Source organism: Somniosus microcephalus, chromosome 8, assembly GCF_052327205.1.
Source record: "Somniosus microcephalus isolate GS21.2 chromosome 8, FLI_Smic_1.0, whole genome shotgun sequence".
Lineage (NCBI taxonomy): Eukaryota > Metazoa > Chordata > Chondrichthyes > Squaliformes > Somniosidae > Somniosus > Somniosus microcephalus.
Genome location: NC_140994.1, coordinates 32220546 through 32233259, shown reverse-complemented (window position 1 = coordinate 32233259; position 12714 = coordinate 32220546). Strand labels below are relative to the sequence as shown.

General features: G+C 42.5%; 1 protein-coding gene across 5 annotated transcripts in view; it reads right to left on the bottom strand.

The window, feature by feature from the left end:
- ccdc186 (coiled-coil domain-containing protein 186) overlaps window positions 1-12714 on the bottom strand; it is a 128930-nt gene that overhangs the window by 71648 nt on the left and 44568 nt on the right. For all 5 annotated transcript variants that reach the window (XM_085994450.1, XM_085994447.1, XM_085994446.1 and 2 more), the window contains 2 exons: window positions 3541-3645; window positions 906-1004 (listed from right to left, as the gene is read on the bottom strand). In XM_085994450.1, the coding sequence (XP_085850576.1) occupies window positions 906-1004; window positions 3541-3645 (204 nt within the window). The remainder of the gene's footprint in view (window positions 1-905; window positions 1005-3540; window positions 3646-12714) is intronic.

The window sequence follows — 12714 nt, the reverse complement described above, 5'->3', positions numbered from 1 at the left end:
TACTTTATTGCTATTGAACTGGTACTTGCTAAGTTATAGAAGCTGCTGTGAACTCAAAACATCCATTACCTGTACTTTGAAAGTTCTGGCCTAATCCACATTCAGCCATATGGTTTTCTGTATGGCCATTCCATCAGTGATCTAGTTGTCTTTGTTACATATCCCTAGAATTCTGCTCTTGAACACTTTGGCAAATCATCGTTTAGTGTCTTGGACATCTCCAAAGTTTTCCGTATCAAAGCTATGTTTATTGCTACCTACTTTTATCTCAAAATTGCTGCATCTGCAATGTAGTCAATAGCTCATCCTCAGACTGCTCTTTAATTCACCCAAGGTTTTCCCAGGACTCCATCCACTCACTTTGTGCCTGCTCATTAAATGACCTCCTACAATCATCCAACCTCATCCACTCTTTCACTTATATTTCCACTCTACATCCATCATGTTTTGTATAGATAACACACCCTCCAAATCCCCCCTCAGTGCAAATGTTGAACTTCTACATCTTCTCCTTGCTCTTCAATGATAGAAAAAAATATTCTAATTCTTACAATTCATCAATTTCATGGTTTCTTAATTTTAACATGTCAACACCCCTCATGTTCCATGGCCTTACCCTTAGTTCCTCGTCTATTAACATATACTTGGCCTTATGATCCCCTCCAACATCAACTGGTCACCTGCCTACTTTTTCTTGACCAGGCACTGGTGTGTAGCATAATGGGGCCTAAAAGACCCAAGATTTTTGAAAAATCTATTTTATGGCTTACCTACAAGTATAAAGGTTATTTTCTATACAGTATTTCTATTAGAACGTCATTCGCCATTTTGTACACTCACATGTAATCTTGTAAATAAATGTTTGCATCAATTCTTCTAAACATTTCGTTGTAAGCACAACTTACCTCCATCTGATCTGATTTTTCCTGCAAGTGTTTTTCTAGTTCTCCTTTAGTCTCACGCAGTTTGGCATCCAACTCATTGGATCTAATTTCTTCAGATTCCTGTGAAGACAGACAAGGTACACCAAATGATAAATACAGAAATGATACATCCAAGCTATACATAGCATGATGAGCTGCTATAGTCAAAGATATGTCTAAAAAAGTTTTGAAATGCAGTTTTCATTAGTCTCAAAATATGTAGTGGCAGACACATCATTGTTCGTATCAATCTACAATCCATTTACAGACCTTCCGTTATATTATGAATCTAGATCACCCTTCACATTAGGATAGACCAACCCTTCACATTAGGATAGACCAATCATCCAGTCATGGGGCAATGCTACCAAAGTTTTATACTTTAAGTTGCGTCAGAAATTGGGAAGGAGTACTCTTTCTATTGTAAATACCCCCTTACATTTATCTTTTAAAAGCCATAATCCATGTTCCACACTGTTCTATTTCAACGTATAATGGCCCTAGAATATTGCCAGACCCGTGGAAAAACTGAAAATGATTAAATTTCTAGATCCCCATCTCCAATTCATAAAATGACAAAAGGGTGATAACCAAACAGCCTGAAAGAAAAGAATAATCGAGTGCTTCTATTTAACTGCTGCTGCATGAGGTTGAATAGGACTCAGTTGCAACACAAGCCACGGATGGAGGCGAGGGTATGCTAAATCCAATGAAACATGCCAATGGGCTGCTTTGATTAGAAGAACACAATGAACAAATTTCAAGAAAGAAAAGACAAAAGAAAAAGCGAACAAACAGCAATGTGATAATGACCAGATAATCTCATTTAAGTAATGTTGGTTGAGGGAAAAATATTTGTAGAACTCCCCTGCTCTTCTTCGAAATAGTGCCATGCGATAATTTACATCCACCCGAGAGAACAGATAGGTCCTCAGTTTAACATCTCATCCAATAGTACGGCACTCCCTCAGTACTGCACTGAAGCGTCAGCCGAGATTATATGCCCAAGGCTCTAGAGTGGGACTTGAACCTACAACCTTCTGACTCAGACAACAGTGCTACCACTGAGCCATAGCTGACACATTTCCAGAACAAGCAGACTGTTCACCTCCAAGCAGAATTGTCCACAACCCCTGAACATAAAATGTGGATTTTGAGATACGTAGTGCTGCAAGAGCAACAAGTAACTCCATGTCCAGTAGATTGACAGTACAATTTATGGGTGGCTCATCCAATCCTTCTTTCTTCCATAGCCAAAATTGACGTCGGCTATCCTACTCTTCCCCTCTATTGAGCTTAGTGTGTCAAAGCATGGTGCCTGCACCAATGAACAATCAGTATCAAGTCCCGACAGAGGAACCAAATCCAGATTTTACTTGTGCCAACCTTTGCAGCGCTCCATTATAATCTTGAGCCTTGCAGGTGGTTTTGGCACAGTTCAAAATCCAATACATATTTTGAACCACCTTCCACCTAAAAAGTGTGCAAAGACCAGAGTTATAGTCCCACTTAGATTTTTTAGCAACTTTTCAGTAATTCCAGGGCCAGTTGCGAGTTCCACAATGTGCTTATACTATCAGCTTTGGTATGATAACACACTTTGTTGCTAAGTTGCAGTATTGAGTGTTTATCCAATGTCCAGTTACATGCCCGTACTCCAGGAAACCAGAGTTAGATTGCAGCCTGCAAACAGGAGAATTGGTATGAAATCCCAACTGCGGGGGTTTCAATTCTCCTACTTTAATGCATTGTGGACTCCAGAATTAACTGCCACTTTTGTGTTGCCGCAAAGTGGTAATTATATCACAAAAATGGAAAAAGTGACAGCATAACTGCAACCAAAGAAACAAAAGACAATTAACAAAACAAAAATGACTATATACTATTGTAACAGCTCATAGTTGAGCAACATGGCCGTCGAGAATCTTTCCGGTTCAACTCCGCAGTGGAGTCACTGGCATTCCTGCCTCTGACCAAACCACAAACCACTCTCCACCGCACCCCGCCTCCCCCAGTCCCCACCCCCCCACCCACCTCCGACTGGCAAGGTGATTATCTGCACCCGAACAGAACTCCAGGATTATGGCTTGGGGGCCACTTCGGGCAGGCAGCGCAAGCATTCCTTCTGCTGTCCGCCCACCGTCTGCTCAAAAATCTATCGCTGTATCTATCCCACTTAAAAGATTTCTTATCTACAAGTCTCATTTCATAACCACAAATGTTCCTCACTGGTCAGGAATGTTCTTCAACATGCCAAAAATAGCCTCTGCAAACTGCAAAACTGACAAATTCCGCTCAACACATCAATGGTTCCAAAATTAACACACCCACTTTTTAATTCATAACATTTAAAATGCAAAAAAGGAATAAACAGCAGGATTCTGTTGGATGGGACACCTGCGAAACTCTTAAAAGCACTTACATTTCATTTGTCTGGTCCACTCACTACATAATGTATGACATAAATAATACATATTGGAGGATGGTTAAGACAATACTTCTCCTGTAAAAAGTGCTTTGGAAGGTACAGGGACTGGCTTAACAGAGGGCAAAGCAGATGACAACCGAATGGAAATACAAACAATAGGATCATCACTACTACAAAACTCGAACCAACCTGGTAGGTTTTGATCATGTCTTGGCAGTTTCTCCGGATTTGTTCAGTCTCTTCTTTAGCCTGAGTTAGTTTGACTGTTGTTTCCTTCAATTTTTCTCTGGTTTCCTTTAAGGAATGGGAAAAATATTTAAGTTAAATTTTCCTTTGTAAAATGGCTGGATTTAAAATTAATTTTACATGTAGTAATTATTCAACAAAATATTAAAAAGACATATATGGACGTCCTCCGCTGAATGTTTTAAAGAGATTCTATGTTACAGTCCACTAATTAATCATAAATGTTATATACATTTATGTTTCAGTGTCTCTTTTGTTAGCATATTTTAAGCTTTAAAACTTAAATTAGAAGCAACCCATGTTATCTCCCTTGACTCCACTGCCAAAAACCACCTACTACTCCAGAAGTATCCTGGAGAACAAAGATAACTCCCAGCATCCTTTCTCCACTACCAACTGTCTCCTTAAACCCATCGTCCGTGCCCCCTCCACCAATAAGTGTGAGGACTTCTTTGTCACCAAGATTGAGGCCATCCATTCAGCTGCTTTCCCCCCTTCTCCCTGCCCACCAAGCCAAATCTCACCCTCACCCCCCCCTCCCCTCCCCCCTCCTCCCCAGCCTGAGCCTTAAACTGATGTCTTTCTCTAGGTTCTTGCCTACAGACTTTTGGGGGGTGAGTTCCAGATTTCTACTACACTTTGTGGAAAAACTGCTTCCTGATTTCACTTTTAAATGGCCTAGCTCCAATTTTAAGATTATGTCCTTTTATTCTGGATTTCCCACTAGAGGAAATTGTTTCTCTGTATCTACCCTATCAAAGCACTTAATCATTGTAAATACCCCCATTAGATCACCTCTCAACCTTTTTAACTCAAGGGAATACAAGCCAAGTTTATGCAAACTGTCCTCAATTTAACCCTTTAAGTCCTGGTATCACTCTGGTGAATTTACATTGTACCCCTTGACCCCATTCCCACTAAATTGCTGGCCACCCAACTTTACTTCCTGGCTCCAATCCTAGATGGCATTGCAAATGGTTCTTGCTCCTCAAGTATTGTCTCACCACCGCCCCCCCCCCCCCCCCCCGTTTAAAACAGCTATCATTAACCACCGCCCCCCCCCTTCAAAAAACCCACCATGACCCCTCTGCCCTTACAAACTATATCTTCTTCTCCTTCTTCTTAGGCAGTCCCTCAGAACCGAGGATGACTTGCTTCCACATTAAAAATGAGTTCTCAGGTGAGTCCAATGCGGGACCTACAGTCTCTGTCACAGGTGGGGCAGACGGTGGTTGAAGGGGCGGGTGGGGTGCTTGGGTTGATGTGCACTCCTTGCACTCTGCTTCCGCTTGCTCCCGGCGAAGAGACTCGAGGTGTTCGGCGCTTCCCCGAATGCTTCTTCTCCACTTTGTGCGGTCTTGGGCCAGGGATTCCCAAGTGTCAGTGGGGATGTTGCATTTTTTCAAGGAGGCTTTGAGGGTGTCTTGAAGCGTTTCCTCTGCCCACCTGGGGCTCTCCTGCCGTGTCAGATCTCCGAGTAGAGTGCTTGTTTTGGGAGTCTCGTATCGGGCATGCGGACGATGTGACCCGTCCATCGGAGCTGATCGAGCGTGGTCAAAGCTTCGATGCTGGGGATGTTGGCCTGAGCGAGAACACAGACGTTGGTGCGCCTATCCTGCCAATGGATTTGCAGGATCATTAACCCCCCCCCCTTCAAAAAACCTACCATGACCCCTCTGCCCTTACAAACTATCACCCATCTCCTCCAATATAAATATATATTGTCCCTCCATCAGCCTTTGTTAGCATATCTGGAGCTTTAAAACAGCAAGTTAGAAGCAATCTGTGTGCATCTCCTCTGATGTGAAATCAAGAAATTCTGTCCCCTATTTATGTGATCACGGAACATTATTGCTGATTTAGTCTGCAAACCATCTAAACTGAACACTTCACAACTACACTCATTTTATAAAGAAACCATCATTTGCAGCTTGTACCCAGATCTTCTAATGCCATCTGGTGGTGACAAGAAAAAATAATCCGGCAAGTCAGAAAGTTCTGCAAATGGCTAGAATTTAATGACAAAATTCTAACATGTTGAAATAGAAATGCAAGTTATTCAGTTATAACCACCAAGAAAATAATACACAAAAATTTTGGGGAAAAAAATTATAAAAAAAGGGTCCAATATAAAACACTGGTGCCATCTTACATTGGATGAATAGTTTTCTTTTAATAAAAACAGAAAATGCTGGAAATACTCAGCAGGGCAGCATCTGTGGAGAGAGAAACAGGAGTTAATGTTTCAGGTCGATGGTTAACTTTGTTTCTCTCTCTCCACAGATGCTGCCTGACCTGCTGAGTATTTCCAGCATTTTCTGTTTTTATTTCAGATTTCCAGCATCTGCAGTATTTTGCCTTTGTATTAGTTTTCTGTTATTGCTTGGCTTCATTTTTTTTTGTAAAGTGTATTTTGTGTTTGCGCAAGCTCGTGTGTTTTTGGTACAAATTCAGCATCTTGTGTATCGATGTACAAGGCAGGGCGAAAGAACTCGGGTTCATCTGTACGTTTCCCCGTTTGAGTTCTTAAATCTCAGCTGAGGAAGGTAGCAAGTAATTGTGTGGTGCTTTGCCATAGGGGGGGGGAAAAAAGAGAAAATTAAAAAATACACAAACAAAAATACCAGAGAATGAATCAACTCAGGTCAGTCTTATGCTACTTTTCAGACTGCTGGTAGAGAAGACCTGGAATCTGGCTGAATTTGTAAATTTAATCATTCTTAAACTTGGATTCTTTATATATACTTTAAATATTCACAAACCATGACAGCATCAAGATGCACATTTAAATACTTTTCCCTCCTTGATGGCTAATGTTTTTTTAAAATAATGAATCGTAAGTTCACAGTGCAGCAAGTGATTTGCTAGAATCAAGAATTTTCAGATTCTCAGTGCAAAAGCATTATCCAAGTGTAAAGGTGACAAGCGACAAAGAAAGATTTGAGAAACTCAAGCGCTACAGTATTAAAAAAGTTCAAACAATCACATCAGTCAAGGTATAAAAAATGTTGAATGATAGACAAAATAACTTCAGATTACATTAAATTTATATCCTACACTTCTCACTTACTTTAAAGAAAATGCAAAATTAACAACAGATATTAGAAAGAACTTCTTGACTCACAAGGTGCTGAATGTTTACAATAAGCTGCCAGGTAGGGTAGTAGAGACAACAGCATTAGGGATCATTCAACTGGATGCCACAAGAGGAGCTAGGGTAACAGAGGGATGGGCTTCTATGGGTCAGAGCTTTATTCCACTCTTCACTCTAGTTATGTTTACATTTTGACGACAGAATTTCTTGCTGCAGGTTTATTCAAATGGTTAGAGAACTGGTTGGCAGACAGAAAGCAAAGAGTTGGAATAAACGGGTCTTTTTCCGAGTGGCAGGCAGTGACTAGTGGGGTACCGCAGGGATCGGTCCTTGGACTCCAGCTATTCACAATATATATTAATGATCTAGACAAGGGAACTAGATGTAATATCTCCAAATTTGCAGACGACACAAAGCTGGGTGGGCGTGTGTGCTGTGAGGAGGATGCTGAGAAATTCCAGGATGATTTGGACAGGTTGGGTGATTGGGCAGAAGCATGGCAGATGCAATATAACATGGATAAATGTGAGGTTATCCACTTTGGTGGCAAAAACAGGAAGGCAGATTATCTGAATGGCAATAGATTGAGAGAAGGGGAAGTGCAACGAGACCTGGGTGTCCTTGTGCACCAGTCGCTGAAGGTAAGCATGCAGGTGCAGCAGGCGGTTAAGGCGGTAAATGGTATGTTGGCCTTCGTAGCGAGAGGGTTTGAGTACAGGAACAAGGATGTCTTGCTGCAGTTGTACAGGGCCTTGGTGAGACCACATCTTGAGTATTGTGTGCAGTTTTGGTCGCCTTATCTGAGGAAGGATGTTCTTGCCATGGAGGGAGTTCAGCGAAGATTCACCAGGCTGATACCTGGGATGGCAAGAATGACGTATGAGGAGAGATTGGGTCGATTGGGCTTGTACTCGCTGGAGTTTAGAAGAATGAGAGGGGATCTCATTGAAACTTATAACATTCTGACAGGACTGGACAGACTAGATGCAGGAAGGATGTTCCCGATGGTCAGGGAGTCCAGAACCAGGGGTCACAGTCTAAGGATAAGGGGTAGGCCATTTAGGACAGAAATGAGGAGGAACTTCTTCACCCAGAGAGTGGTGAACCTGTGGAATTCTCTACCACAGAAGGCAGTAGAGGCCAATTCATTAAATATATTCAAGGAGTTGGATATATTTCTTAAAGCTAAAGGGATCAAGGGGTATGGGGAGAAAGCAGGGACCGGGTACTGAATTTGGATGATCAGCCATGATCGCATTGAATGGTGGAGCAGGCTCGAGGGGCCGAATGGCCTACTCCTGCTCCTATCTTCTATGTTTCTATGGTACAGTGTACCAAAAGCAAATGCATGCAAATAGCTACTCAAATATAGTCATTGTTAAAAGGAGAATCATTTGCATTACGCTATCCAGAAAGAACAGCAACCTTCATTTCCTAAATTTAGAGAGTTGTATAATCATAGATCCTTACAGCACAGAGGGAGGCCATTCGGCCCATCATACCTGATGTCTCTGTGAATGAGCTGTCCAATTAGTCTCACTCCCCACTTATTCCCCATAGCCTGTAAATTAGTCCTTTTAAAGTATATATCCAATTCTCTTTTGAAAGTTACTATAGTAATTTGTTTCCACCACCCTCTCATGCACTGTATTCCACTTTAGATGTGCCACAAACTAGAGCCCATTAAACTAAGATGGGTTTCATTTTTAAGTCTCCACCCGACAGGTAGAATAATGGAAACTATTAGAAGGAGTAGCTTGGAGATGCACCTGGATGGGAGTAACTTAGAGAAATGTCTAGCATGGATTTAAAAGACCACGTTGGGGAAACTTCCTTGATTTTTTGAGTATGTACAGATCTATAGATAAAGTAGATAGCAGCACTCCCAATGATATGGTTTATTCAGACTTTGAGAAAGCTTTTAGCAAAATGCCACATGAAAGATTCCTAATTAAACTAACAGAAAGAAATCCAGGATAGAACATGTGAGTGGATAAGATGGTAGCTGAAAAACAACAAAGTGGTGGAATGTCAGATGGTGGGGGCGGGGGAGAGTGATTGGAGGCCTCTTGGGGAAGGGTGGTGGAGTTAGGTAGGGACCCTGGATTCAGGAGGTAAGTGTAAAGGCATTTGTAACAAGATAAATGAGTTGACGGCACAAATAGATACAAATGGGTATGATCTGATCGCCATTACAGAGACGTGGTTGCAAGGCGACCAGGGCTGGAAACTGAATATTCCAGGGTATATGATCATTTGGAAGGATAGAAAGAAAGGAGAGGGGGGTGGGGTGGCTTTGTTGGTAAAAGATGGGATCAGTGCAGTGGCGAGAAATGATATTGGCTCAGAAGATCAAGATGTAGAATCGGTTTGGGTGGAGATAAAAAATAATAAAGGGAAAAAGTCTCTGGTGGGTGTAGTCTACAGGCCTCCGAACAGTAGCAATACTGTTGGACAGAATATAAATCATCAAATAATGGAGGCCTGTAAAAAAGGTACGCTAATAATCATGGGTGATTTTATTTTCCATATTGAATGGACAAATCAAATTGGCCATAGTAGCCTTGAGGACGAGTTCATAGAGTGCATCCAGGATGTTTTCCTAGAGCAGTATGTAATGGAACCAAGCAGGGAGCAGGCTATCTTGGATCTGGTACTGTGTAATGAGACAGAATTAATAAATGATCTCATAGTAAAGGATCCTCCAGGAAAGAGTGATCATAGCATGGTTGAATTTCAAATTCAGTTGGAGGGTGAGAAAGTTGTATCTCAAACCAGTGTCCTGATCTGAAACAAAGGCAATTATAATGGCATTAGGGCAGAACTGGCAGGAGGCAGAGGGTGATGGTCGAAGTTTGCTTTTGTGACTGGAAGCCTGTGTCCAGTGGGGTACCTCAGGGATCGGTGCTGGGTCCCTTGCTGTTTGTGATCTACATAAATGATTTGGAGGAGAATGTAAAAGGTATGATCAGTAAGTTCGCAGATGACACGAAAATTGGTGGGGTGGTAAATTACGAGGAGGAAAGCCTCAGGCTACAGGGCGATATAAACGGGTTGGTCAGATGGGCGGAAAAGTGGCAAATGGAATTTAACCCTGAAAAGTGCGAGGTGATGCATTTTGGACGGACAAATAAGGCAAGGGAATACACAATGAGTGGTAGGACCCTAGGAAGTACAGAGGGTTAGAGGGACCTTGGTGTACATGTACATAGATCCCTGAAGGCAGCGGAACAGGTAGATAAAGGTGGTTAAAAAGGCATATGGGATACTTGCCTTCATTAGCCGAGGCATAGAGTATAAGAGCAGGGAGTTTACGATGGAGCTGTACAAAACGCTGGTAAGGCCACAGCTGGAGTACTGTGTGCAGTTCTGGTCGCCTCACTATAGGAAGGATGTGATTGCATTGGAGAGGGTGCAGAGGAGATTTACCAGGATGTTACCTGGGCTGGAGCGCCTCAGCTATGAAGAAAGACTGAACAGGCTGGGGTTGTTTTCCTTGGAGCAAAGAAGGCTGAGGGGGGACCTGATTGAGGTGTACAAAATGATGAGGGGCATAGATAAGGTAGATAAAGAGGAACTTTTCCCCTTAGTAGGGGGATCAATAACAAGGGGGCATAGATTCAAGGTAAGGGGCAGGAGGTTTAGAGGGGATTTGAGGAGGAACTTTTTCACCCAGAGGGTGGTTGGAGTCTGGAACTCACTGCCTGAAAGGGTGGCAGAGGCAGGAACCCTCACAACATTTAAGAAGCATTTGGATGAGCACTTGAAAAGCCATTGCATACAAGGCTATGGACCAAATGCTGGAAAATGGGATTAGATTGGACAGGGCTTGATGGACGGCGCAGACACGATGGGCCGAAGGGCCTCTTTCTGTGCTGTATAATTCTATGACTCTATAACTGGCTAAAGTGGACTGGAAAAACAAATTAAAGGGTAAGACAGTTGAAATGCAGTGGCAGACATTTAAGGAGATATTTCATAATTCTCAACAAAAATATATTCCAGTGAGAAAGAAAGATTTTAAGAGAAGGGAGCACCATCCGTGGCTAACTAAGGAAGTAAAGGATAGTATCAAATTGAAAACAAAGGCACACAATGTTGCCAAGATTGGTGGGAGACCAGAGGATTGGGAAATTTTTAAAAACCAGCAAAGGAACACTAAAAAAGAGAGAGAAGATGAGAGTAAGCTGGCAAGAAACATTAAAACAGATAGTAAGAGCTTCTACAGGTATATAAAAAGGAAGAGGGTAGCTAAAGTAAATGTTGGTCCCTTAGAGGATGAGACTGGGGAATTATTACAAAGTCAACATGGATTTACAAAAGGTAAATCATGCTTGACTAATCTACTGGAATTTTTTGAAGATGTAACTGGTAAAATAGATAAGGGAGAACCAGTGGATGTGGTGTATTTGGACTTTCAGAAGGCTTTCGATAAGGTCCCGCATAAGAGATTAGCATGCAAAATTAAGGCACATGGGATTGGGGGCAAGGTATTGACTTGGATAGAGAACTGGTTGGCGGACAGAAAGCAAAGAGTTAGAATAAACGGGTCGTTTTCCGAGTGGCAGGCAGTGACTAGCGGGGTACCGCAAGGATCGGTCCTAGGACCCCAGCTGTTCACAATATATATTAACGATCTGGACGAGGGAATTGGATGTAATATCTCCAAATTTGCAAACGACACAAAGCTGGGTGGGAGGGTAAGCTGTGAGGAGGATATCGTGAAACTCCAGTACGATTTGGACAGATTGGGTGATTGGGCAGAAACATGGCAAATGCACTATAATGTGGATAAATGTGAGGTTATCCACTTTGGTGGCAAAAACAGGAAGACATTATTATTTGAATGGCAATAGATTGGGAGAAGGGGAAGTGCAGAGAGACCTGGGTGTTCTTGTGCACCAGTCGCTGAAGGTAAGCATGCAGGTGCAGCAGGCGGTTAAGAAGGCAAATGGTATGTTGGCCTTCGTAGCAAGAGGGTTCGAGTACAGGAACAATGATGTCTTGCTGCAGTTGTACAGGGCCTTGGTGAGACCACACCTTGAGTATTGTGCGCAGTTTTGGTCGCCTTACCTGAGGAAGGACGTTCTTGCCATGGAAGGAGTGCAGCGAAGATTCACCAGGCTGATACCTGGGATGGCAGGAATGACGTATGAGGAGAGATTGTGTCGATTGGGATTATACTCACTGGAGTTTAGAAGATTGAGAGGGGATCTCATCGAAACCTATAAAATTCTGTCAGGCCTGGACAGGCTAGATGCAGGAAGGATGTTTCTGATGGCCGGGGAGTCCAGAACCAGGGGTCATAGTCTAAGGATAAGGGGTAAGCCATTTAGGACTGAAATGAGGAGGAATTTCTTCACCCAGACAGTGGTGAACCTGTGGAATTCTCTGCCACAGAGGACGGTGGAGGCCAGTTCATTAAATATATTCAAAAAAGAGTTGGATATATTTCTTAAGGCTAAAGGGATCAAGGGATATGGGGAGAAGGCTGGGACAGGGTACTGAATTTGGATGATCAGCCATGATCTCATTGAATGGCGGAGCAGGCTCGAAGGGCCGAATGGCCTACTCCTGCTCCTATCTTCGAAGTTTCTATGTTAATAATGGGGAACGGGGAAATGGCAGAGACTCTGAACAAATATTTTGCATCTGTCTTCACTGTAGAAGATACCAACAATATCCTAATAATGGATAATCAAAGGGCCACAGGGAGTGGGGAACTAAAGACAATCACTATGGAAATAGTACTCAGTAAAATAATGGGACTAAAAGACAACAAGTCCCTTGGACCAGATGGCCTGCATCCCAGGGTCTTAAAAGAAGTGGCTGCAGAGATGGTGGATGCATTGGTTGCAATATACCAAAATTCCCTGGACTCTGGAGAGGTCCCAGCAGATTGGAAAACCGCAAATGTAACACCCCTATTTAAGAAAGGAGGGAGACAGAAAGCAGGAAACTATAAACCAGTTAGCCTAACATCTGTCATTGGGAAAATGCTGGAGTCCTTCATTAAGGAAGCA